This window comes from Rhinatrema bivittatum, chromosome 13 (assembly GCF_901001135.1).
Source record: "Rhinatrema bivittatum chromosome 13, aRhiBiv1.1, whole genome shotgun sequence".
Taxonomy (NCBI): Eukaryota; Metazoa; Chordata; class Amphibia; order Gymnophiona; family Rhinatrematidae; genus Rhinatrema; species Rhinatrema bivittatum.
The window spans coordinates 46,335,100-46,361,351 of NC_042627.1; the positions used below are offsets into that span (position 1 = coordinate 46,335,100).

At 40.2% G+C, this 26,252-nt stretch overlaps 1 protein-coding gene across 9 annotated transcripts in view; it reads right to left on the reverse strand.

Annotated features, from left to right (window-relative positions):
• The window catches only part of TCF12 (transcription factor 12), a 630,756-nt gene that overhangs the window by 410,346 nt on the left and 194,158 nt on the right, over positions 1-26,252 (reverse strand). For 2 of the 9 annotated variants that reach the window (XM_029575983.1, XM_029575982.1), the window contains exon 4: positions 7,126-7,186. The exons of the other annotated variants lie outside the window; for them this stretch is intronic. In XM_029575983.1, the coding sequence (XP_029431843.1) occupies positions 7,126-7,186 (61 nt within the window). The remainder of the gene's footprint in view (positions 1-7,125; positions 7,187-26,252) is intronic. 9 annotated transcript variants of the gene reach the window in all.

Genomic DNA, 26,252 nt, shown 5'->3' on the forward strand with positions numbered 1-26,252 from the left:
AAAAAGGCTTCTTTGTGGCATCCCTTTTGATGTCTGCCTTCGGTTCTACTGGATCGCCTACCTTGCTGTTTCTTGGGTCCGTCACATGTAATCTTTGGTAATGTTCAAGAGTAGCACTTTCTCTATGCAGATCTCACAATGTACGAGATCAACATGGAGGAAGTGGAAACCCACGGGGCCTGCACAGAGGAGGCAGCAGAATGGGCTTCAGTGCCAGTAGCAGCAATCAGTAGAGATGTGCTTCGTTTTTTTCTGCCGGGTCGTTTTTTGACTCTGATACCTCGTGGTAAATTTCGGGTTTTCTCGTTTCGTTTTTTTGAAAAACGAAACGAGGAAACCCGAAACCGGGCCAAAAAACAAAACAGTAAAGGAAGCTTAAAGAAAACCCACCCCAAGCATTTAAAATCAGTTTTCTACATAAATACAAAGTTTACAAACTACCCACCCCCATCCCGATCCCTCCCCAAGACTTACTAAGTACATCCCTGGTGATCCAGCAGGGTCCCGGGTTCCATTTGCCCTCCGTGCCCGTGCTACTTGCAAGCCGTGCTCTTTAAAATGGTGCCGAATAGCCTCTGAACTACCATGTCACAGGGGCTACCGGCGCCATTGGTCAGCCCCTGTCACATGGCCATCGGCGCCATCTTGTGCTCCTGTCATGTGACTGGAGCTGACCAATGGCGCCGAAAGCCTCTGTGACATAGTATGGGCAAAGGCTATCGGCGCCATTTTGATTACTGGCAGCCGACAACGAAATCGCTTTCGGATCCCCGTTGGACCCCCAGGGATTATTGGCAAGCCTTGGGGAGGTCAAGAGCCCCCTCCTGACCCCCCCAAGGCTTGCCAATAATCCCTGGGGGTCCAGCAGGGGTCCGAAAGCGATTTCGTTGTCGGCTGCCAGTAATCAAAATGGCGCCGATAGCCTTTGCCCATACTATTTCACAGAGGCTTTCGGCGCCATTGGTCAGCTCCAGTCACATGACAGGAGCACAAGATGGCGCCGATGGCCATGTGACAGGGGCTTTCCAATGGCGCCGGTAGCCCCTGTGACATGGTAGTTCAGAGGCTATTCGGCACCATTTTAAAGAGCACGGCTTGCAAGTAGCATGGGCACGGAGGGCAAATGGAACCCGGGACCCCGCTGGATCACCAGGGATGTACTTAGTAAGTCTTGGGGAGGGATCGGGATCAGGGGGGGGGTGTTGTATTATAGTTTATTTAAATGTTTGGGGTGGGTTTTAATTTAAAAAAAAAAAAAAAAGTGTCCCTCTCCCCATGCAAACCCGAAAAACGAAATTTCCCCGAAAGTCGGAGAAATTCTTTTCGGGTTTCGGGGCCTCCGAAACCACAACGAGTTAGGAAATTTCGTTGAATTTCCTAACTCGGGCGAAAAACGAACCACATCTCTAGCAATCAGCGCCTCCCCAATAGCTATGCGGCATCAGTGACAGTGGCAGCAGAGGAATGAGAGAGGCTCCGAGGTTGCTGGCAAAAGAAAGAGAGGGGGGTCGGCCTTTAGTGTGTGCATGTGTATGAATGGGTGCCTGCCTGAGGGTGTATGTGTGTGAATGCATGGGTGCCTGCCTGAGGGAGTGTGTGTGTGTATGAGAATGAATGAGTGTCTTCCTGGGGTTTGTATGTGTGAGAATAGATGCCTGCTTGCGTGTGGGGTATGTGTGTGTGAGAATGAATTGGTGTCTGCCTGGGGGATGGTGAGGGAATGGTGTGAAAATGAATGGGAGCTTGCCTGGGTGTGTGTGTTTGTGTGTATGTGAGGGAGCCAGAGAGAGTGAGAGCATGAGTGTGTATGAGAAAATCCAGGTGAGTAAGAGTTTGTGTGGGGGGTGTGTGTGGAGGGAGAGAGAGTGCCTTAGAGCCTGAGAGTGTGTCAGTGTCTGTGAGAGGTTATGGTGGGTATAAGAGCATGAATGTGTATGTATGTGACAGTGTATGTGTGAGAGAGAATGGACATTGTGAGTATGTGTGAGAGAGAGAGGATAACCTCCTAATCCTTGACAATATCACGGTGTCTGGAAATCAAGAGCTCCCACATATGGACAGCAGGGGCTTTTTAAAATCCTTATTAGTTTTAATTATTGGGTGTTTGATATATGTGCTGTTTTGAAATATTTTATTGGTATTTGTAAAAAATGTATATGATTTTCATTAATAGAAATTCTATTTATCAGTAGTTTTAAAATATTCTTTTATTAGTATGGTTTTACTATTATAACTGATGCTTTATGTTTCTTGATTTTATTGTTTTATGAGGAATGGTGGTTCTGTTTTTCCATTATTAATACACAGAGTCTGGCTTCTTGGGGTTTCCATTTCAGTTTTTTCTAATTTGTGCTCCTTTATTTTGTATTCTGTATTTGGTGAGGGTCTGTCTCTGCTCTGTGTGTGTGACCATGATGAGAGATTCTGCTAGCATAGGGATCTATAGCAATCTGGTTTGTTCTGTTTCCTCAGTAGGTGGTGTATTGGTATTCTAGAATCCAGTGTAATATTTACCCTTGCTTTTTCACAGGTAGGGTTATTGTTGTTTGAATCCTTGGTGTTATTACTGTTATGTTACAATGGGATTGCACTATAGATTTTGAGTGTCTTTTTTGCGGGGTTTTATGTTAGTTCACAATGTGCCTGGCAGTGGAAGGTGTTTGTGCTGCTGTTACTGTGAGGTGACACCAGGATTTGAAAATATCTTTTAGTATGATGAGCTGTAAGGGAAACATCCAAGCTCCATTGTTTGGGGGAATTTCAGTGGATGCACAGAGTTACAGAACTCTGTGCAAGATTTATATTGACATTCTGTCCCTTCCTATAAATTCCAGACTTCACTCTCATAGCCACATAAAATTAGTTGAATGAGGCTATCAAATAATTTTATAGTGAGAAACTGGCCAGCTTTTTTAAATTACGTAGAAGACCCTTTGGACTTTTTTTATTAATACCAAATATTCAAAAGCTGTGTTCATCCCATCAAGCTCATATATCTCATTAAAGAGGTAAATTGAATAACACAATAACTTTGTTTTATTATTGTTACTCATAAATTATAACAATAACATTAATCTTGGAATATTATATATATTTAATATAAATGAAAGGTTTTCACAAGATAGGTTGTGTCATGAAACATTTTATTATGTATATATTTAAGGAAATATACATAAATTGTCGAAATACATTTCGTTTGTTTAACCTTTAACCTCTGGTTTGCTAGTAGACTGAATTGCTGTGTCACGAAATTATGTTTGTCTAAAACATGTGTCACCAACATGAAAAGTTTGGAAAGCTCTGTGCTAGAGAGTGGAAATTAGATGAATGTTTGTTAAAGGATGAAAGAGCATGCCTTGCTATAGCTAAGGCGATTGAGGATGTCTTTGAATGTAATAATGGTGAGATATCTGATGCTGGTTCTTAGAAAGAAAGGGATAGCACTTTAAGGGCTGCCAGAACCCATACATTTAGGGATCTGGAAGATAGGTCTAGAGCGAAACTGCATTGTTAAATAAAAGGAAATGGTGCCATGCTTTATAAGGAGACTGTTTTGCATAAAAGAGGGCAACTTTAAATTCTGAGGTCCATATTCAAAAGCATTTAGCCGGCTAGCTCAGAAGTTAACTGGCTAGTTGAATATTTAGTCACATATCCAGCTAAATTCTAGCTGGCAAATAAGGTAAGCAGTTAGGCTTAGGGCTGGATTTTCTAATGCCGCAAGGCATAGTGAATTCGGCGGTAACGGGGGGGGGGGGGGGTGAAACGGGGAGGTGGTCCTGCAGATAGCCGGCAGCAATCGCACTTCCGCCGTGCGATCGCTGCCGGCGTCACGCCAAATAACTACACCATAAAAGGTGTAGTTACTCAGCGTGAAACTGGCAGCAAAAAAGAAGCGTACCTTTCGCTGTCGGCGAAGTCTTCGCGGCGTCAGCCCGGTGCTGCCCTGACTCCTCCTCTTCTGGGGCTGACGCCACCCCGACTCCGCCCCGATCTTGGTATCGCACACGATAAGGGATTTTTCACGTGCGAAACGTCCCTTATCTCGTGCGATCCGCATAGAAAATGCCCCCCTTAGCTGGATAAGTTAGGGGCGTTCTGGGATCCTAACTGGAGGAGTTGAGTTAGCCAGCTAAGGTAACCAATATTCAGAGTTAGTCAGATGATTTATCTGGCTAAGACTGGTTGGGCCAAAGGGTTGCCCTAAAGTTAGTTGGATAACTTTAAGATAGCCAGCTATATTGAACAATGCGGCTGCACTATTGAATACACCTTCAAAGTTAGCCAGATAAGTTTATCTGGCTAACTTTGCTATCTGAACTGTGTCTGAATATGGACCTCCTATTGTTAAAAAAAAAAAGCGGGCAAGACTATCAGAATGGTTAAACAAGTATTTTATAAGGAAAATAAAGCAGATAAACTTCTGGCTTATTAGCTGAAGGCTTCTGTCAATTCCAGTTTGGAAACAGTTACTAGGACTTCATCTGGTGAGCTCTCCTGTGGAGAGCTCACCAGATGAAGGGAAACCTGTGAAGCCTTTAGGGAGTATTATATGTCTTTATACTCCTCTGAACGTTGCTAGGGACAACAAAATTAACATATTTTTCAATGGCTTGCATTACCCATGATTACCCATGTTGCCTTTTCTAGTGCAAAGAGATCAGACGGGCTTCATAAGCAATAGACAAGGGGTGGACAATATAAGGCGTACTCTGGACTTTAAGTAGCAAGTTCCAAATGTGCTTTATCAATATCCTTAGATGCTGAGAAAAAACATTCAACCCAGATCAAATGGACATACTTGCATTCAGCTCTTCATAAATTTGGTTTTGGGGGAATTTCCTGCAGTGAGTTCAGCGTCTCTATTTCAAACCGGAAGCACAGATAAAGTGATTGATTCGATTTCCCAGATGTTTCTGCTATTTAGAGGAATAAGACAGAGTTGCCTTCTTTCGCTTTTCTTTGCCCTTGCCATGGAACCTTAGTGCAATAAATTCCAGAGCTTAATTATGCGTTGAGTGAAAAATAATTTTCTCCAATTTGTTTTATATGAGCTACTTGCTAACTTCATGGAGTGCCTTTGAGTCTTTTTATTGTCTGAGTAAATAACCAATTGACATTAACCTGTTCAGGTCCTTTCATGATTGTAGATCTCTATCATATCCCCTCTCAGCTGTCTTTTCTCCAAACTGAATAACCCTAATCTCTTGTTTAGTCTTTCCTCATAGGGGAGCCATTCATGCCCCTTATTTTGGTCGCCCTTCTCTGCACTTTCTCCAGTGCAGCTATATCATTCTTGGGATGCGGAGACAAGAATTGCACACGATATTCAAGGTGCTGTTTCGCCATGGAGTGATATGGAGGCATTATGACATCCACTGTTTTCTTTGCCATTCCCTTCCTAATAATTCCGAACATTCTTTTGCTGCACACTGAGCCAACAATTTCAATGTATTATCCACTATAACATGTAGCTCTCTTTCCTGGGTGGTAACACCTAAGAAAGAACCTAACATTGTATAAATACAGCAAGGGGGATTTTTTCCCTATATATATCACCTTATACTGATCTACATCAAATTTCATCTGCCATTTGGAAGCCCAATCTTGCAGTCTCACAAGATCCTCCTGCAATTTATCACACTCCGCTTGAGATTTAACTACTCTGAATAATTTTGTGTCATCCGCAAATTTGATCACCTCACTCACTATACCCCTTTCCAGATCATTTATAAATAACTTTTATAAACATTTTTTTTCTGTCCATGTACTCTAGGCTGAATTGCTGAAGTGTTCAATTTCATAGACCAGCTGGCACTTAGATCCCCACAGTTCTTTATCGTGCAGTTGCATGTCACAGACAGAGTGAATAAAGCTATTACTCTATTCCAAAAGGGATTTCTGCAGTCAAAAAAACATTTTACATGTGTAAATTGGCTGTCTGAAAATTATCCGCCCTGTCTGTGGATAACGATATGCGCATAGTTCCACGAGTTGCATGATTTTGGAGGAGGGGGTTCATCTGCACTGCAGTGGAGGAGTTCATGGTGCAAGGTTAGGTTGGAGGAGAAAACTACATACCGAGTTTTGGATTTTCACAACGCGGTGGGTAGTACTGGTTAGAAATAAGGGAGGTACAAATCTCTGTGGATACTTTTTACTTAGGAAAGTTTCAGAGGAAACACACACTTGCTTGGCCTTTGAAAACCAGTGCAAAGACATCACGTAAGAAATGCTCACGGGCTTTGCTGAAATATGAGCAGCCTGAAACTTGCCCCCTATTTAATGCCCGTCTCTCTCATTCTTACATTCACTGTCTTTTCTCTCTCCTTTTCTTGTTCTGTCTCTTACATGCCTTTTTCTCTCCTAACACAAACTCATACTCAATTTTTATGTCTCCCTCCCCCCACCCATAATAAACCTGCCACGTCTTGGTTTCAGCTGAAATGTCGGTGCTGATGTTCTGAAGGCTCCTTATTGCCTTCCCTTCATTTTCTTGCATATATAGTTTTTCCTCTTCTGTTTCTTTTAAATGTCTGCCAGTCTGAAAACTCAAGCACAGACATTTCAAACCTATTTAAAAAAAAAAAAAAGTACTTTTAAACTTGTGCAGCAAGAGATGAAGAGCTGCTGGCTCTGAGAATTCATACCATGACACTTTCTGACAAAATGTACCAACATCGCTCTTATCCCTTCTCCACTAGTTATAATACATCCAGATAGCACTTTCATACCACTCCACCCAAATGACATTTCTATTGTACTAGCTAGTAACTTATTGCCTGGGACACCTTCCCCAATATTATTAAACTATTTGCACCCTTCCAGGGTTTAATGATAAAATGCTACTAGCCATGATCACCTGCAAGCACCATTACAACACAAGGAAGGGCCAGCACACTGACCCCATATTCCCACCGAAATCTGCAACAAGGCAGCAGTCTGCCCTCTACATTTTACTGTATAACGTACCAAGACACAAGAGATCAGAGAATCACAAGTTCAACTACAGAATTAAGCAACTAAATGGATCTTTCCTCAGGTATAAAATAAGACAGCAATGAAAGCAGTGAGTCTGCAAATCAAAGGCCAAGGAAGACACAAAAACAAGAGATGTACACTTACTGTAGTTCTGTATCTTTCTTGTCCTGTTTTGCTATTAAACTCCATTTTCTCTTGCTTGTACCTGAGGTTAAGAGGTATAAAACACTGTTTCAAAACTTGCTTTTTAGTTCTACTTATTTAAAGTTTCTGATTTCCTACCAATTAATATGGAGCCTGTGAGGGAAAACAGCAAAACTGGATTGAAATCTAAATGCTTCTATTATGCACCAAAATTTATATTCAGGCACTGTAGAAATGAGTGTGAGAGTGTGTGTGAGTCAGTGTGTGTGAGAGAGAGAATATATATATATATATATATATATATATATACACCCACATATAGGCATTTTGTGTATGGTCAGGATAGATAACTGCCCTCTTTGAAGTGCACATGAAAGATGTGCACTAGAAATAACGAGGGGCCATTGGGATAGATGACACGGCCCCTTTGCTGCTTAATACCCAGCAATTTCCTGCCATCAGAGACCAAGATGGTCATGCATTTCCATTAGTCTTCCAACGGGCATGACCAACTCACCATACGCTCGCTAGGAACCAGGAAAAATGACTTTGGAAAAAAGAAGCATGGTTTTGAAAAAGTTATTGAATTCCAGGTCCAGCAATCCTAGTAAACCGTGTTTCTAAAACCTAAGAATCACAAATATCACTGCATGATCCAGCACAATTCTGCAAAGAACAACTGGCTCGTATTCCAGGATCTGGCTTCTCCTGCCTGGGTAGCCTGGGGTTGCTGCATTCACAACACCTGGACGAGAGGGATCTTGGCCATTGCTTAACAGTGACACCTACTGGCCAGACTCAAGGTGCACATATACTAGGGTCCAGAGGGCGCCACAGTATCAATGAGCATCACTACAATGGCTGAGGCTAGGTCGAGGGGGAGGGGGGGAGAGTTACAAAACATGGGATAAACAGAGTAGTTACAAATGAATATTCATGATTCCGTAGCCTAATAAAAGACCCTGTTCCAATTAAGTTAGCAATCCAAAAGAACAAAAATTGCTGGGCCCAAAAAAATTACAAAATATAAAAGGCAATGAAAGCAGTATAGCCCAGTCCTCAAAACTCTCTCCCTGTAATCAGTTTTTTTTATTTATTTTATTTTGAACAGTTTTATATACCGACAACCGTTTGCACATCGTGTCGGTTTACATATAACTTACTAACCAAGGCTATATAGGCATTGCCTTTACAAAGAACAGATAACAGTTTGACATGCATTCCATGGGATTTCAATGGCATATACCCAAATGTTATTTTGAATAAAAGTAAAGCCATTGCTATGTTAGCCAGTTAGACATGTGGAAATAAAGATCAGAAACAAGTTGCGAGTGCTGCCTTTTTATTGGACTAACCTAATACATTTCCAGGGAGTGGAGGAGCTGCCTAGTGGTTAGGCAGCAAACTGCTAACCAGGGAAACCAGGGTTCAAATCCCGCTGCTGCTCCTTGTGACCTTGGGCAAGCCACTTAACCATCCAGGTACAGACAAAGAAGAATTTTAAAAGCCTGAAGCATGCATTAATTAGAAGATGCGTAAATAAGTCAGGCTTGCAGGGGCTGAGCGGATTTTAAAAGCCACCCAGGTATGCGCGTATCTCCCACAGGGCACATATCTCCAAACATTTCAAAAAAAGGAGCGTGGTCTGCATTTCCAGGCATGAAGCACAGATGTGCACGTAAATACTTCTGCGCCTGAGAGTGCGCAGAGCTCCCCTACCGCATAAGTTTACTGCTGCTATAGAGGAGATGTGAGTTATAAAATAAAGAAAAATAGGCAGATCTGCAGGGTTATAAGGGTCAGTGTTAACGCTATTAAACTAAGGGGGTTTGGAGCACCTACCCCTTAACTGGGCGAACTGAGGACAAACTATTTTAACTGGAAATGGCACTGGCGCGTGTGCCTTTTAAAATCCCCCGACTTACGTGGTAGAAGCAAGATTTGAATTCCATGTGCACATAGCCAGCCTATTTTATAACATGCACAAAAGATGTAAAATAGCCATGTCCCTGGGCACGGGCCGACGTACGTGCGCAAATGTGTACCCACGTGACGGTTTGAAAGTTACCGTCCCTGACTGTAAACCCTCTGGGGACAGAGAAATGCCTCAGAATATAACTCAGATAAATACGTTCAATAAAAAGATATTCCTAGCCATTTGTTTGTTGACCTTCATTTATGTGCATCTGAAACTCAAACAGAATGCATTTGGAAGTCAGGAAAGTTAAACATGCACTTTCTGTACGTATACCATGTATGTAACTCTATCATCTGCAGAAATATCTACAGCTTAGAGATCAAACAAAAAATATAATCAACTGAAATGATTATCCCATATAACCATTTTACAATCTCTAAGGTCCTATATGCAAAGCAAATGAACAAGACAAATCAATAAATGAACCGAGTGTACAATAAACAGGATTGGGGGAGGGGGGGGGGAGGCAACCAGGCACTATAAACCCCCAAAATATGATCAGAGATTTACAGAGTACTCTAATGCAGTAACAGAATTCACACTATTAACACCAAAGAATTTCTATGAAAGAAGTAACATACAAATAGGAAAAGAAAGCTCAGCCAGAGAGAGTCACTATTGTACATAGTGTTCTGCTGAAGGTTTACAGTTTTACTGGCGAGGCAGGGACTGCAGAGCTGACAACAGTGTGTGGATGCGCAGAGTAGATCCTTTTCCTGAAGTCTCGGTTCTGTGTTTTGCCTTCCAATATTGTCACAGTGCCCATGGGGGTGAGTGTGTGTGTGTGTGGGGGGGGGGGGGGGGGGGGTAGCGTTGCTTTAACATGCTCTAAACCAGACATTTCCCATTCATTTTCTTTTATCCCGCTGGCTCCCCAAGCCACTAAAAGCCTGCGGGCTCCACTTACGAAAGCTTTCAGCAATAGGAAAAACCCGTTTGAAAAACTGCTCCAAAGCCAGATTTCATTCCCCCTCACTTTTTAAACCACCTGCAGGTGTGGGCTAGCCTTGTTACTACAAAGTGGATTAATTAGTTATAACAAGAACATTGTGCTACTAAGCTTCCACAACCTGAATAATAAAGCTATCAAAAACACATCTTGTAATAAAAGTACCAGTGTGATAACAGAACGGCACAGAAGAAATTATAAGGTGTCTGTCATAATAATAGCGTGAAATACCGAGGACATGTAAACTTGCAGCTAGAATTAAAACATTAGTTCAAGATATATAAATTAAAGGGCAAAAAGACTACAAATAAGAAATATTCTCTCCTTTGCCAAATGGCAGGAGGAGTACTGTTGCAGTACAAAATATTTGCTCACTGAGAGGGTGGTGGGTTACATAGTAACTAGCAGCAGAATAAAAAGACCAAAACGGTCCACCTAGTCTGTCCAGCACGATTTTTAGATTTAATAGGAACTGCAAACAGGCAGCAGCAACTGCCACTCCGTGCAGGTACCTCCAAGCAGAAATGTAAATTTAGGTGTCATAGGAAAGCTATCCCGTTTCTTTATTTCCATTCTCTAGCCAGCAAGGATCCTCTGTGTTTGACCCACGCTCTTCTGAATTCCATTACCATTCTCATTTTCACCACCTCTTCCGGGAGGGCATTCCATGCATCCAACACCCTTTCCCTGAAGAAATATTTCCTGAAATTGTTTACGAGTCTTCTCGCTTGGAGTCTCATGTCGTGACTTCTAGATTTACAACATCCTTTTTGTACACATCATTAATTCCTTTTAGGTATTTAAAGCTGTACCATATCTCCTCTCTTCGAAGGTATTTATATTAAGGTCCTTCAGTCTCATCTCACATGACTTTCCATCCAGACCCCACACCATTTTGTTGCCTCTCTCTCAACCACTTACATGCTGTCCTTATCCTTTTTTTTTCTGTAATTTTCTTTTTATTAAAGATTTTTAATTTCTGCTGTGATCTGTTCTATCTGATGAAGGTTCAAGAGACGTTTATAGACCTCATCCTTTTTGAGATGAGGTCTCCAAAACTAATCACAGTTCTGGAGACCTCCCAAAATTGGGAAATCTGGAATGGCTCTCAAAGTTGATGGTGCATACACAAACAGTAACAGAGTTCAGCATGGGATATGAACAGAGGATGCCTACATATGAAGTGATGAAAAAGCCAGAGGTCAAGAGAGTTCTCTGGCTATGCACCTGGATAGAAAATGGCTATTATCAAATATACTTGTGCATAAGTCGAGAAACTTATGCCAGAAAAAAAGGCACAAAACAGTTGGCTCAACTTATACAACATATTATGGTATTTGTGGATAGCCCTTCACCCTCCCAACCTCCCTCCTCCTCCCCCCCCCCCCAAAACTCCATAGTTCGTGGTGGTCCAGCAGGGGGGCCTGGAGGGGATCTCCCGCTCCATCGGCTGCCAGTAAATCCCTCTCTCCCTCCTCCCCTTTGGCTGCCCTCCCTGTTTCATCCCTCCACCCCTCCCTCCCCCCTCCCAAGACTCACCCCGTCACATGGTAGGAGCCGGCCAATGGCACCAGAAGCCCCTGTCAAATGGTAAGGGCAAAGAGCTACCAGCGCCATTTTGATTACTGGTAGCCAATGGCCCAGGAGCAGGAGATCCTAGGACTTTCAGTGAGTCTTGGAGGGGGTCGGGAGAGATGGAGGGATTGAACAGGGAGGGAGGAAAGGATTGATGTCTGCTTCTTGCTTAACCTTGGAACAATTGAACATTAGCGCTTAGGCTATTCCTTTAAGTTTTGTAGACTGTAACTGTGTAAGTTGTCTGTAAGGCCACACTGAACTTTTTACAGTGGAGGTCTGTGGGAGAGGCTTTTCTCTCCCACACCCCCCCCCCCCCCCCCCCACATGGTACAAGGTCCCTGGTTTTTTCTAGGATTTAATGCTGCCCTGGACTTGTTGCTCTGTTTCGCTGCTAAGATGAAACTTAGCATGGCCTTGAAACTCCCATCTCCTTAGGGCAGCAACCACCACCTCTCCCCTCAGCTGAGAATTCTTTGGACTATATGAAGAGGAAGAGGCCAGGGAATCAGCACAGACTGCAAAGGTATCAGAAGGGAGGGAGAGAGTGAATGATTGAACAGGTAGGGATTTCATCATTTCATAAGCACCCTAGGATTTACCCTCAACTTATCCACGGGTGACAGATAAATCTTGATTTTGGGGCCCAAAAACACTGAAGACTTATACATGAATATGTACGGTAATTAAATCATCCAGAACATAAAACTACAAATAAAAGGAATAATACATTTTTATCAATTTTTATAGCAAAACTTTAAATATATAAAATTTACCCTGTGAAGGACTGTATAGGAAACTCCCTCAAACCACCTTAAGGGACCGGCCACAGCTATCTAGCCTGGTCCTCCTTAAGGATCAGCCCCGAAAGGGATTCTAGTGAAGGGAGGCTCCCCTCACCATACTATAAGGAGTCAGGGCCCAGAAGGACGAAAGAGTCCCCAAGGAACAGGCAGGAAGTCAGAGTACCAGCAGATGACTTATATTTGATGTTTTTGGAACTGCAAGGAAGGATTGCTGAGGTAAACAGCCTTTGGAAGCTGGGATTTTTTTTTTCTGTTTCTGTAAATAAAATTCTATATAAGGAAACAGCCAGAGTCAGCCTCCTTTTCCCACTAGCTGCTTGCCAAGCCATGACTGCCCAAGTGAACACATACCCTTTAATTAATAAATAAACAAATAAATAAATAAATAGGGACATTCCATGTCAAGTGGATCAATTTAGAAAATCATCCACATTCAACCTCCTTCAAATTGAATAAAATTTTGTGTGGATGTTCGCTAGACAAAACTATGCAAAATTTTTCGGCTGGATCTGTGCTCGGCGTAACAGAAAACGGCCACTTTGTCCAGGCACTGCAGCCAAACACCTGTTAGGGGCCTGAAACTGTGTGTATTATTACAATCTCTGGTGCTAAGTTCCTATCCAAAGTTTGGAACCTAACATGAGCTTCCCACTTTTTATGGGCCAGCAAAGTACATGAAAGATTTTTTATAAAAGAAATGTAAGACCTACTTTGAATCCTCATTGCTCCTGATGTATACTTCGATTCAGGCCATAACTGTATCAGTAGTCATGGCCTATGATGTACATCTAGGATTTTCACCAGGAGGCTTTGCATTCAACTGGTAGCAAAGATAAAGCTACATAAAGACATGTCATCAACTTCTTATGCAAATTTTAGCCATTTTTTGGGTGCAAATCTCTCTTGTGTAGTTTTTAATTTTTTTCTAATGCCACTTGAAAGAGCCCCATTTTTGCAACAAGTCATACTGTTTTGATGTGGACCCAGCCTTGCTTTGGTCAGAATTACAGTCCCAAAGACAAGCATCATTTGCATAAGTGAATACACTATGTTAAAAAGAATCATCTTTGGCACCCAACTATGAAACATGCAAATGAGCTAGAGATGTGAAATTTTACAATGCAGCTTAGTTTACTGTGCTTACCATATTTTTAGCTTTTGTCATATTTGTCTAAACATATTTTCATAAATTAGTCATCAAAGTCAGTGCAAAACTTTGTATGCTGATTAGTTACCTTGCATTGGTCAATGGTGGCTGAGCCACTGCCAATTCAGCAAAATTGACAACCCCATTGCCTATAGGGGCCACTCCAGCAGCCCAGGCATGTGCGTAAACCCTGGTACACGCAGAAGTGCCAGCAGAGGGAAGCACGTGCCGGCAGCCAGCCGGTGTGCGCAGATTACTTCTGCTCCAGAGGAGCAGTAACAAAACAAAAAAATTAGGGATAGGTAGGGATAGGGATAGGAAAGTTCCCTCCCAGTCCGCTCCTGAACTGGGAGGGAACTGGGGAGGCTTGACTGCGTCACTGCGCATAGATTATAAAATCTTCCCACCCTGCACATGCAAGTCACGGGCTGCCCACCCATGCGCACGCGGATTTTAAAATCCAGCGCAAATGTGCGCACAGCCATTGGATTTTATAACATGCGCGCAGCGGCGCACACGTTATAAAATCGGCGTGTCATGTGCATGCGCCAGGAACTGCACACACATGGACGCGCACGCAGACTTTTTAAAATCGACCCCTTAATCCTTTTTCCTGCCTTGCACATGCTTTTGAATGTCCCATCTATGCGTGACAAAGTGGCTTGTGAATAAATGTACTGCCTGCCTGATGAAGTTATGAGTGCATAAAGGGTAGCAATAATGGGCTCTTCTGGAACCCAACAGGGTGTCTCTACAGGGTGGCCAGTAAAATGACCCGGCAGGATCTTGGGGGTGCAAGAAATCGACCAAGACATCACGTTCCTCAACTGAGACTTCGCATGTATGGCCAATCTACCAGGAATTATCATAGATGCAAACTAAATACTGACCAGGTTGGAAGCTGGATACTTGAAGGGCAGGAAAATATTCACGTTCATGTTCTAGAACACTTGCAATGAATGAGGTAATGTCATTTGAAATTTTGCTAATGTAAATTTTAGTAGCATCAATGGGCTTGAATTGATTATTTTCCCAACTCTATGACCTTTGAAACAATCAGACCTGTTCAGAATGAGAGGTTTAGCAATGTCCTCCTTTGGGACAAAGAAAAATTTGATACCAGGGACACATCAAAATGGTCAAATAAATCCTTTAGTGTCAAAATCTGGTTATTGAGAGGGTGTTGTAGACTAGCAGGGCAACTAGTTTTATGGTTCCTCCAATCCCATCACAGGTTGATTTTCCATGGCTGGTGCCAAAAAAGTTCCATTCAGCTGTAACATGAAAGTCATTACTAAGATTGCAAAGATTAATGTAATTCTTAAAATTTTTGTATTGGGCAGCAGAGCCATTGCTAAAGTAGTGAATATCCTCCAAAACAGGTAAAAAGCCCTTCAAATGCTCAATGACAGCTATTGTGACAGCTACTGTGTCATGGCGCAACCAGTCACTGATCATGCAGACGTTGATCATAGAGACGTTGGACATCAGGGTTGCAACAGTAAGCAACAAAAGAGTGGGATGTTGTCTATTTTCCTAATGAAATCCTTGCATTGCATCCTGAACAATAAAGGAATAATTTTCAATAGTTTTATCAAGATACATAAAACATCAGGAAGGGCCAGGACTTGTCTGTCAAGGCAGTCATTATACCACAAAGAGCACAATGGTGTCCCAGGCCAAGGCATGTTCCTAAACTCTCTGACACAACACATGCTAACATGACATTACGATAGTTCCTTGTGAAAGTGATACTTTTGCATGTTCAGGCTTGCATGCAGTAAATAACAGCACAATAAAATGTCCATTTTGAGAGGTAATTTATAAAAGTATGCCGAAGCAAGATGGGTCATTAGCTACAAGCACAGTAATCACAACAAGCTTCGCTGCACTGTAAAATTTCACATCTCTAGCTTATTTGCATGTTAGACAGCAGGGCGCCAAAGATACCTCTATTTAACATAGTGCGCCCACACATGCAAATGATGCATATCATTGGGGCCTTAATTCTGACCAAACCAAGATCGAGTCCAAAATGAAACAGGGCAACTTTTGTACAAAAAAGATGCTCTTTCAAATGACAAAAAGAAGAAAAGATTTAAAAACTACATAGAACAGATATTTGCACCTGAAAATTGGCAAAAGTTTGCGTTAAAAAGTGGCATTGTGTCTTTATGTAATTATATCTTTTCTTCTAGTAGCCTGTAAAGCCTCTTAGTGCAAATCATATACATATATGCCATGAGCCATGACTACTGGTCCAGTCACGGCCTGAATCAAAGTATAGGTCAGGAGCAATGAGGATTCAAAATAGGCCTTACATTTCTTTTGTAAAAATTTTTACATACTTTGCTGGCCCATAAAAAGGAAGGCAAGCTCACTTTATTTATTTATTTATTTATTTAGAATTTTTCTATACCGACATTCTTGAACAAAATATCAAATCATGCCAGTTTCCATATAACAGAACAGTCGCGGCTATGGCGTTACATAGAACATTTGGGCAATGAACATAGAACAAGTTAACAATAACAAGCAACAGTAAAATAATTAGTCAGTGAGAGTTATGTTCCAAACTTTGCACTGGGACTTACCACCAGGGGCTGTACTAATCCACAAAATTTCAGGCCCCTGAGAGGTGTTTTTGGGCTGCAGCACCTGAACAAAATGGCCATTTTAGGTTGCACAGAGCAGGGTACTTAGAGGTGACCTCCATTCAACTGCCTCTAGCTCTCCAACCAATAGAGATCCAGGTGAAAAATTTAATACGGTTTTGTTTGAGACCCTAGAGAACAACCGTGCAAAATTTGGTTCAGTTTTGGAGGTTGAGTGTGGACCCCTGATCCACTTGATATGGAATGACCCAATACAAAAAAAATTATATTGCAATGTAAGACACACAGGCATAGCCAAAATATACTACAACAGACAGACAAACCAAACATACAAATAAGCTTTAAAAAAAAAAAAAAAGTCCATCCCTAACATATTTTGCTTATACTAACTTCTTCAAGGGAAAGTACAAATTATCATATGGAGATAAAGTTTCTTCTCAAAAATGAATATAAAAAATTGTTGAATATTACATCTCCTCTTTCAAAGTTTATTTCTATTGGGGATCTCTTCCATAATGTCCCAATCCCCAAACACAGAAACATTCAAACCCAGTCACATGGAGGCAATGTCAATCAGACTTATATTGTTGTATATCTATCAACAAAATATCATACATTACATATATATCATTTAACAATACAAAATGAAAAAAATTATTATAATTGCAAAACCTCAGAATACTAAAAAAATCACCTCGCTGCATCCCATACATATCACAGAAATAAGCAGATATTACTCAAAAAAAAATGTGACCCAGTTCCCCCAATTACAGCCAATATTTATATGTAACTTTCCAAAAAGAGGAGTTTGAAAATTTAAAGAAACATCACCCAATCAATTTTCTAATTTAGACCAGAAGGAGCTACAATGTTTAAATTAAAAACCCAGTGTTGGTCAGTATGCAACAAAAGTTGATTCAAATCACCACCTCATCTATTGGTAATAAGTTGCAAAACAAAAAAGCGAAGATCATTAACCAGATGACCTCAGTCCAATACTGAACAAGTGTGGCATCCATATATATCCCCTATGAATCTTACTATAATGTTCAGTAATCTGAATCCTCACCTTACATTCAGTTTCATTTACATATATGAGGTCACAAGAGCATCAAATTATATGTTACAGATTTTGTATCTCATGTAGTATAAGACTTCAAAGTAATATATTTACCATAAATGGGATGTGTGAAAACAGTAATATCCATAGAAGAGGCAAAAACTGAGCACCCTGAACAACTGTGATGTCCAACAGGTAGGACCCTGATTCAGATGAAACAAACAGAAGAACTGAAGAAACCAAAAATTTCTACAGAAACGTCTGAAAAAAAAAAATAAGAGGCAGATTCAAACCCACAAAACTCTGTACCAGAGGACAATGTTTCCTAATGATCTTGACAATACTATCAACCTAATTGAAATAGGGAAAGACACATACATACATCAATTGAGAAGAATCCATTGTCTTCTTAATCATCAAAAGAAGATTACAATTAATGTATAACATGCGCTTATAAGCCCAGCAGATAACAGCTTGGGGATATCCCCTCTTACAAACAGATGAATCATATCTGTCGCATGCTTCTTATAATCAGAAATAGAACAAATCCTTCCTAAATGAAAAAAACTGACCCACTAGTACATTCTCTAATATATCTCAGGTAACAGCTAACAAAATATAAACTATTTCAATCAGATGGTTTCCTAATGATGGAAGTAGAAAAATGACCATCTCTGGGGCAGTTTTTTCATTTTTAGTGCAATTTTAATGCATCGGAGTTTCTTTCCTTGATATGTGGATAAAAGATTAAATTGTATGTAAAATGTAAATGAGCATCACAAGTATTTAAATACTCGAAAGAAAATCCATAAATTCATCATGAGACACCCACCATATCAATAAAACACCAATGATATAATGTAGCAAAATAACAATTTTAGGGCAATAATTTGAACATTAAATCCATTTCTCTTCAAACTGAGATACTTATATAAGTAATATCAGTGGCCATAGTGGGTCCTCTTAGCTGTTCCATAAATCTGTTGAAAAAACATCCCAAAAAGAAAAATAATTCTTAATTAAAGCTATGATCACCAAATCAACCAAAAAAGAGATAAGGATATACTGGTCCAATCTCTGGTCTAATGTTATTTTGATGACTTCAGTGGCATCAGATTGCAGTATATAAAGATTCAATATCAAGTGTAATTAATAAAACCGGTTCACTGGACAAATGAAATATCACTCAAAATTTGAAAAAAAATGTGAAGAGTCTCAGAGAACAAATGGCTATAAAAACTTATCAATAAAGATTGAGAGAGGTTATGAAACAGAATCAGTTCCATACACATTGGTCAGGATAGTTTCCATCTCGAATATTACTGGTAGATGTGAGTAGTTTGAATTTCATTGGTTAATTCTAGGTCACAGGAGCAGAATATAAGGAATGGATGCCATTTAAAGCCAATTGAATGGTATTATCGGAGAGATTGCTTTTTCACCGGCACAGAGTATTGGCACAATTGGAAAGGAGCAATATCCCCTGAGGAAAGACTCATGTCTGAAATGTGGCTTCGTTGGGAGGGCAGTAAGAATTGTTTGAATTAGTGCTTGATGCTATGTTGTTGAGAAATATGGACAATTCTTTCTAAAATAATATGTACATGTTCTCTTGCATCGGGAAAAGAATTGCATGACCAGAATCAAATTTGAAGACGAAGACATTTGTGAAAAGCACAGGCATATTTTTTAGTGCTTAAAAAAATTGTTTTTTTTCACAATAAATTCACATTAGTTTATTGGGAAGGAGGTTGGCGGTTAATGATGATAATACGCTATGGTACAGATTACCAGGTGGTAATAGATAAAAATTAAATATGAAACCACAACCCTTTCTATAAAAAACTTTTTATTATGATGAGGGATTCTATAGAGAACGTGTTTCTTTTGATTTTGTTTTGAAAACTGTAACATATGCAATAGGTCTACATTCTATTTGACATTAAATTCTAATCCACTGACCCCAGCTGGAAAATAAGAATAGAAGATGAATAAAGGCATACAGTGCATTTCTCTGAGTTCTTCTACAATATTTTGACTTAATCTGTATCTGGAGCAATGATCACTGCATGGTAATGCAAGAATTAAAAAAAAAAAAATTCTGCCAAGGGAAGACTTAAAAATGGCGCAGGCCATTCAGTGCACCTACCATGTGACAGGGGCCGACCAATGGCACCGATAGCCCCTGTCACATGGTAAGAGCAAAGGGCCATTGGCGCCATTTCGATTAGTGGCAGCCGACTGCCCGAGCACGGGAGAATGTTCCCGGGACCCCCGCTGGACCACCAGGTATTTACAAATTTTTTGGGGGGGCTCCGGAGGGTGGGGGGATACTAACAAACTCATTTTAAAGGGTCAGGTTGTGTTTTTAGGTTATGTCCTTTCTTCCTGCCCCCCCCCCCCCATAACGATAAGAAAACCCACTAAATTAATCGTGGGGTTTCCTATCGCTATCGGGGACCCCCTGATATCAGACGATATTTTCAATCGTCAGATAAACGATTCACATCCCTATAAATAGGTAACCTTCATAAACTACTCCTAAGTCTCTTACCTGTTTAACAGTTGCCAGTTCTTTTCCTCCTAACTGGTAAGTGGCTAATGGATTTATTTGCAACTTTCTCTCCTAAGATCAAAGTCCTTGAGCTGAGAGTCTCAAATCAGCGGTTTCCCATCAAAGTAAACTTGTATCCATCAAAATGAATATCCAATTGTTTCTACACAAAGATCTTCCTTTCCTTTCTCTAAGCCCATCAGGTCAGAGAATGGAAAACCTCATGGGTTAGCTAAAAACTGTATGTTGTATCTTCTGTGAGCAGCTTCTATTACTTTAGCAACAACGGGAACCTTACCACCACTATAAAGCTACATGAGCATAGGCACTGTTCTTCCATCACTATTTAGCACTTGTCTGCTACTTGCCACCACATAAGTCACTTTGTACTTAAACGATGTTACCATATTGTTCCGAATGAGAAGGCTGACAACTGGACGACAGCTTCTGAGATGGTTGGGACATGACTTCAGCTATCTGATGGTGGACTGTGGCTCTTATTGGTAGATCATCTATAGAGGGTTACACAAAGGGTTTTGTTTCTAGGGTATCAATCTTCTTTGTGAATGCTCTGAGACAATGCCAGGCCAAAAGGAAGGCCTCAATCCTGCTAATGCTAGTTGTCTACCACAAAAGCAGACGTGCTTCTGGTGACTCAGAATAATGGAAAGGTGGAAATAAGCGTCCTTTAGATATAAAATAAATGCAGAAAACTCAGTCTGATTTCAGGATAGGATTCAAATGAAAAATCTTCCATACCATGCATTTGTTCAGTCTTTTGTAATCCAATACTGGAAAATAAATAAACTTCTTCGATGCCACAAAATAATTTGAATATATATCCAAAATCTCTGTGCTACTTGTAAAGGAATCACGACTGCTATGTTTAACAGATATCTAATCTTCCTCATAACATCTCCCTTCTCCTCATCTTTTGGAATAATGGAACAAAATAACCATGGTCTAGACCAGGAATCAAAAGGATTCTGCAACGTTCTTTTATCATATTTAGCACTATTTATCTTATTGATGTTTTCCAAATTGTCCACTACCACTGAAGTTTCCCCCTTCTTTCTCTCCAATCCACATCTGCCCTGACCCCTCCCCCCAGACTATAAAAACACTATTTTAAGGAAACGTTTCCTGGCTTGTTTACTTCTCCTGTTGAATTTGATGACAGGGAGCTACAAGCTTGGGAGTTTTGTAGGATTTGAAATTAACCCTTTTTCTGTAGTTTCTTTGAAAGGATTTATTAGGAAAGGGCATCTAAGGATCTCTCTTCTGTGAGAGTTGTTTTTGGGTTTTTTTACACTCTCTAACAGATCTTTTACAGCCTACCTCACATGTGAGCCAAATAGCTGTTTACCTTCAAAGGATAACCCCTTCAAATGTGCCTCAAAGGAAAAGTCATCCAATTACTGCTTTAACCAGAGGCCCCTTCTTGGCAGATGTCCCACATGCCATCAACTTAGCTGACATCGCTGAGGAGTCACAAGCTGTATCCATTAGGAAGACCTCGACTCATGTATGCCTTTCCCTGCCATCAAGTTCTCTCTTTCCAGCTGCTGAGCTCTTTTCACTGTAGCTCTGGATATCTCTATATCTACAGATATATAAACATATATACATACACACACACCCCAAGGAGAATAATTTGTAATAAGGTACCATTCAGCTCATAAATCCTTTTTGGTGCTTCCATGCATCTCTACGTTACTTTTCGGACAAGCTGCTCCCTTCACAGGAACAGCTCTGCATTTTGGTAGCCCAGAAACAATGCTACTTTCTTTAGGGGCCAAGTACCAATGATCCATATCTTCATTTGGCAGTCCATCAACCTGTGAAGAAGCTCTGGAATGGCTCCCTAGTAGTCTGTGTAAACCCATTCCATTTCGATAAATTTCGATAAATTTCCCTTACTACAGGATGGGATATGCCTTCCTGTTCTTCTCAGGCTCCTTTGCCTGTAAAACCAGGATCAATGCCACTTGTCTGCCAAATAGTCCTCTCTCTAACCAGGCCATCTTCTCAAGCAGAGGGCAGTTCTCAGGGATAATCAGAATCCCTCTCTGTTCAGCATCCAAGTTTATGAGAACTCTAGAGAAAATGAACTAAGAGGCCTAACTCTTGTCCTCTCTGTCATAGGGGTGGGAGAGGGAGGAGAGGTCATTTTCAAAGCTGGAGATTTATGGAAATATTAGGATTATAGACTTCATTCTCAGCCTCAAGAATAGGGACCATCTAAAGTGGTGCGTATTAAACAAAATTGAAAACCATCAAAACCCAGCCTCCACACAGGTTAATCCCTAAACTCAGCTTCCCCTTGTACTATTTTATTTCGTGCATATACAATTATAAGCAATTAACATACTGCAGAAATGTTCAGCCCTTCACTGCTCTTTAGGGCTTGGCTGAGCCCACAGAACCTGCCTTATGGGTTTCTGCACGTTTGCGCAGTGTGAATGTTGATATGTTGTTCCACTAGCCATGCAAAGATAGTCGATATGTTATGTTTTACCTGTTCACCGCTCTGAACTTTGAAGGGTGTGGGCTATTTTAAATAAAAAAATTAATAAGTCATAAAACATTGTTATTGTTTTAATGTAAACCGAAATGATATGTAACTTTGCTACATGAATTGCGGTATATAAAAATGTTAAATAAATAAATAAATAAAAGGAAAGAAATTTCACAAGTACAAAACAGCTAATAATAAAGACCTGCGCCCTTCAGGCCAGTAAAGCCACCCTGAACACAAGTAGGCTACAGTCCCCACATACATTAAAAACTAGTCTTAAAAGTTCATCAGAAACTGCATTCTTCCACCCCAAAACTTGGTTTCCTGCAGGGACAACTATCCTTCAAACAAGAATCAAGCCATGGTTTCACTTTTTTCTGAACGCAATAATTTTTTTTCAACCAAATATCTTGTGGAAGGCTACTGCATAATAGGTACTGTAACTGAAAAGGCCCTAGCTCTAACAAAGGCTTTTTATGCTTCTCTAACCAATGAACCAATGCATTAATAGCAATGCACCTTGGCTTGACCCCCAACTGTTATGCTGAAACATATCACCAAAACGTCTCAAAACTCTAAATGTTTCTAAAGTTTAAAAAGTGCTGTTTAACCTGGTGTTACACAAAAGTGATGTGAGCATCTATACGATATGAAGTGGATACTTCAAAGTCCCACCCGATTTAGCCCCACGTGTTGGGGAGCCATATCTCTTAACTATTTTGCTGCACTGAAGTGTCTGAATAAAACATCTCTTGAATGAAAAAAATTAAGTGACTCTGAAGAATGGAAAAGTCCTTAGAGCTTCGTTACACACCTTTTTCCTATCATATGCTTGCTTGTATCTAACTGCTTCACTTCACCATCCTGTATCACGTATAAAATACAATAGGAAATTTGGTATAATGTGTAAAGTGAGAAGAACAGGGATTAATTGTAATAAAAAGATTTTTAAAGAAGTTTTGTTTAGAGAGTGTAAATGTTTGCATTTTCTCTTAGTTAAATATTTCTAGAGTGCTCTCTTACATGTCCTAAGCTAAACATGTGCATACAAAGGGGTCCCAGCATAGGGCAAAAGCAAAAGTAACACGATAACTGAACATATATTTCAAAGATGGCCAATTCCAGTCCTTGAGAGCCACAAACAGGCCAAGTTTTCAGAATATGCATAATGGATGTGCATTAAATGGATTTACATACAATGGAAGCAGTGAATCTCCTGAAAACCTGGCCTATTTGTGATTCTCATGAACCAGAGTTACTAGCCGTGATATATTAAAAAAAAACAACCCACAAATATTTATATTATTTGTTTCTTTTTTTCCATTTGAGTTTCTATTTTTTTTTTTATCACCATCCAATTGTTTTGCAAGAAAGTTACCAATCACAGACTCATAATTCATTCCAAGATGCCTTACATTTTTCCAAAGGTCAGCATTCAACTCATTCCAGGGCTTATCCAATGCTGTTCTACAGACAGCCAGCAGGTATCACTACCACAACAGCAGGAAGAGTTTCTGAGACTTGTGTGAATACTACCTAGGCAGCAGTTTCCAGTCGCAATCTACTTGAAGTGCAGGGATCCAAATCAAAGCACAGAAGGCAGCTCTCCCACTGGGCTGTGTGCAACCTCAAATAAAGCTTTAAACAATTTTATGCACACACACTCTATAGTTTTGAATATGAGCTGTTAGAGTGATTTATTTCCACCAATCAAACTGGGTGATCCTGCTGAAGTGCATGGCAGAGCAGTTACAGAGGACATCTGTACGCTGATATATATAAACCACAGCAAGGTTTGTTGGAATCTGAAAGTACATGTCATCAGTAACTACTGGTTCCTGCATCACTAGATACCAGGATAGGAAAGTTACAACTTTCTATTACCCAGTTAGAAATACGTAAAAGAAGAAGAGGTGGAAAAGAGGTTGGAGAGAGCAGAGACCCCATTTCTAACATTTTGTCTAGTTGGAAAAAATGAAATGCATGCAGTCACATCAATTTGATGAAACAGATACAAACACAGCTAATCAACCTTTTAACCCAACAATTCACAGTCCATATTTACAGTTCTAATAATAAAATTGAATTTTTTCCCAGGTCATGCCGGTATTTCACCATCCCATCACTACAGCCTGCCACAGGGTCCTGAAAAATCTCCACTTGCATGAACAGTTCAGGAGAAGAGATAATGAAAAATTAAGTTACTTTCTGCTGTGCTGTTGAAATGATCAACAGAAGCCCAACTGGAGTTTCAGAAAACATAATTTAAGGCAGTTTATCCTGAAGGGCTGCTCTGAATAAAATGCTTCTCTCTAACTGGTTGCTCTGGTGAACTCAGTACCTAAAAGGATATGTAGATACCATTAATAACTCCTATAGCACACAAACACATTCCAGTTAATGTATGCACCATCATCTGTAATAGATGTGAACTAGAATGTAAATAAGCTATTGTTTTGGGGTTGTTTGTTTTTAACCCCAAACAATTACTCAGACTTAATTGTTGCAGATAAATATACCTTTCTGAAACACACTGATTCCAGACATTGCCACTTTCCAAATTCAACGAATTTTAGATATTCAGTATTGGATCCACCCCCTCCATAAACAGATCTTCTGGAAGTCATGTTTTAATGTTTGTGACACACAAACCCACAAAGAGCTTGGTGATTCCGACAATCAAATCAGTTTTGCATTTGTGAGCTGGAATGTCTAATTTAGGGTTGCAGCTACCTTACAAGGATTCATGCTGAACGTGCAGACTTAAAACCAAACAAAGATTTGCCTTGGAGGTCCACCAATATTAGGGAGCCATTTCACATGACCCAGAAGAGAAAGTTTCATTCCAGCAAAAAAGTATATATTTATGTATATATTAAAAAAAAAAAAAAGTCACATTTTAAAAAGGAATAATGGAGATAATATTTAGTAAAAGGTACAACAGAACTCTTGCTTATTTGAAAGAAAAGCTACTCATGAAACCATATCTTTTCATCTTTATATTATTCTCAAAGTATGCAGCCCATAATTAACACAGACATTTGAATAACTGATGAGACGACTTAACTAGGTTGAATCTGTCCAACAGAAAAGTATTGCTTGCAAGTTGCTTGCTAGGTATTTTGAAATATATTTTCAGTCATACCTGTCCTAACATACTTCTGCGATATATCAGTCTAGCCTAGGGAGGCTTATGTTCTACATAAATGCAAGATGTGAATCGTCAAGGCAACAAGAAGCTAAGAGCGACCCTCGCACAGTAATAAAGGTACCAGGAGTTTGTATGCTGAATGCACTACTGGAGTGGAAACTAGCTCTGAACTTTCCTTTGGATTGAAGATCAATGCATCAACATTTTCTCTTTTTAAAGATTATGACCTATTTTTCAAGATGAGGAAGATTTAGATTAAAAATATTTAGGGGTAAATGATTACTTTCAGTTAGCACCACTTTTTTTTTTAGCGCTGTAACCAGCTACATAGGATTCCCCACCCCCCTTTCTTTCTTACTGCATTTTGAAAATTGAGGCTTTTTAATTGGTCTTCTTATGATAAAGTTTTTCACTTATATTTATTGGTGAAATTATGTTTGGAGATTCTGTAAACCCTTCTTGGTGTCTCTCTTTTTCAAGTATTATTATTATTGTGTCCTTCTCACAAACCAGCAATAAGGTGTGCAGCAGAATTCTCAGATTCACAGGAACCTGATAGATGAGCTATGAATTAAATACTTCTGCTATTATCCCTGGAACTGGATTCAGACCACCACCTCATTTCATATAGGCCACCTAAGTTAAGATCTAAACCTGTGGCCTAGAGGTGAAAGGGTCTGTAATGTTGTAACCATTCCCTTAACCATCCAGACCCATCCCAGTGGGTTACAGTACAAGATGTTCCTTGATGTTTTCACTCCTGACAAATTGTCA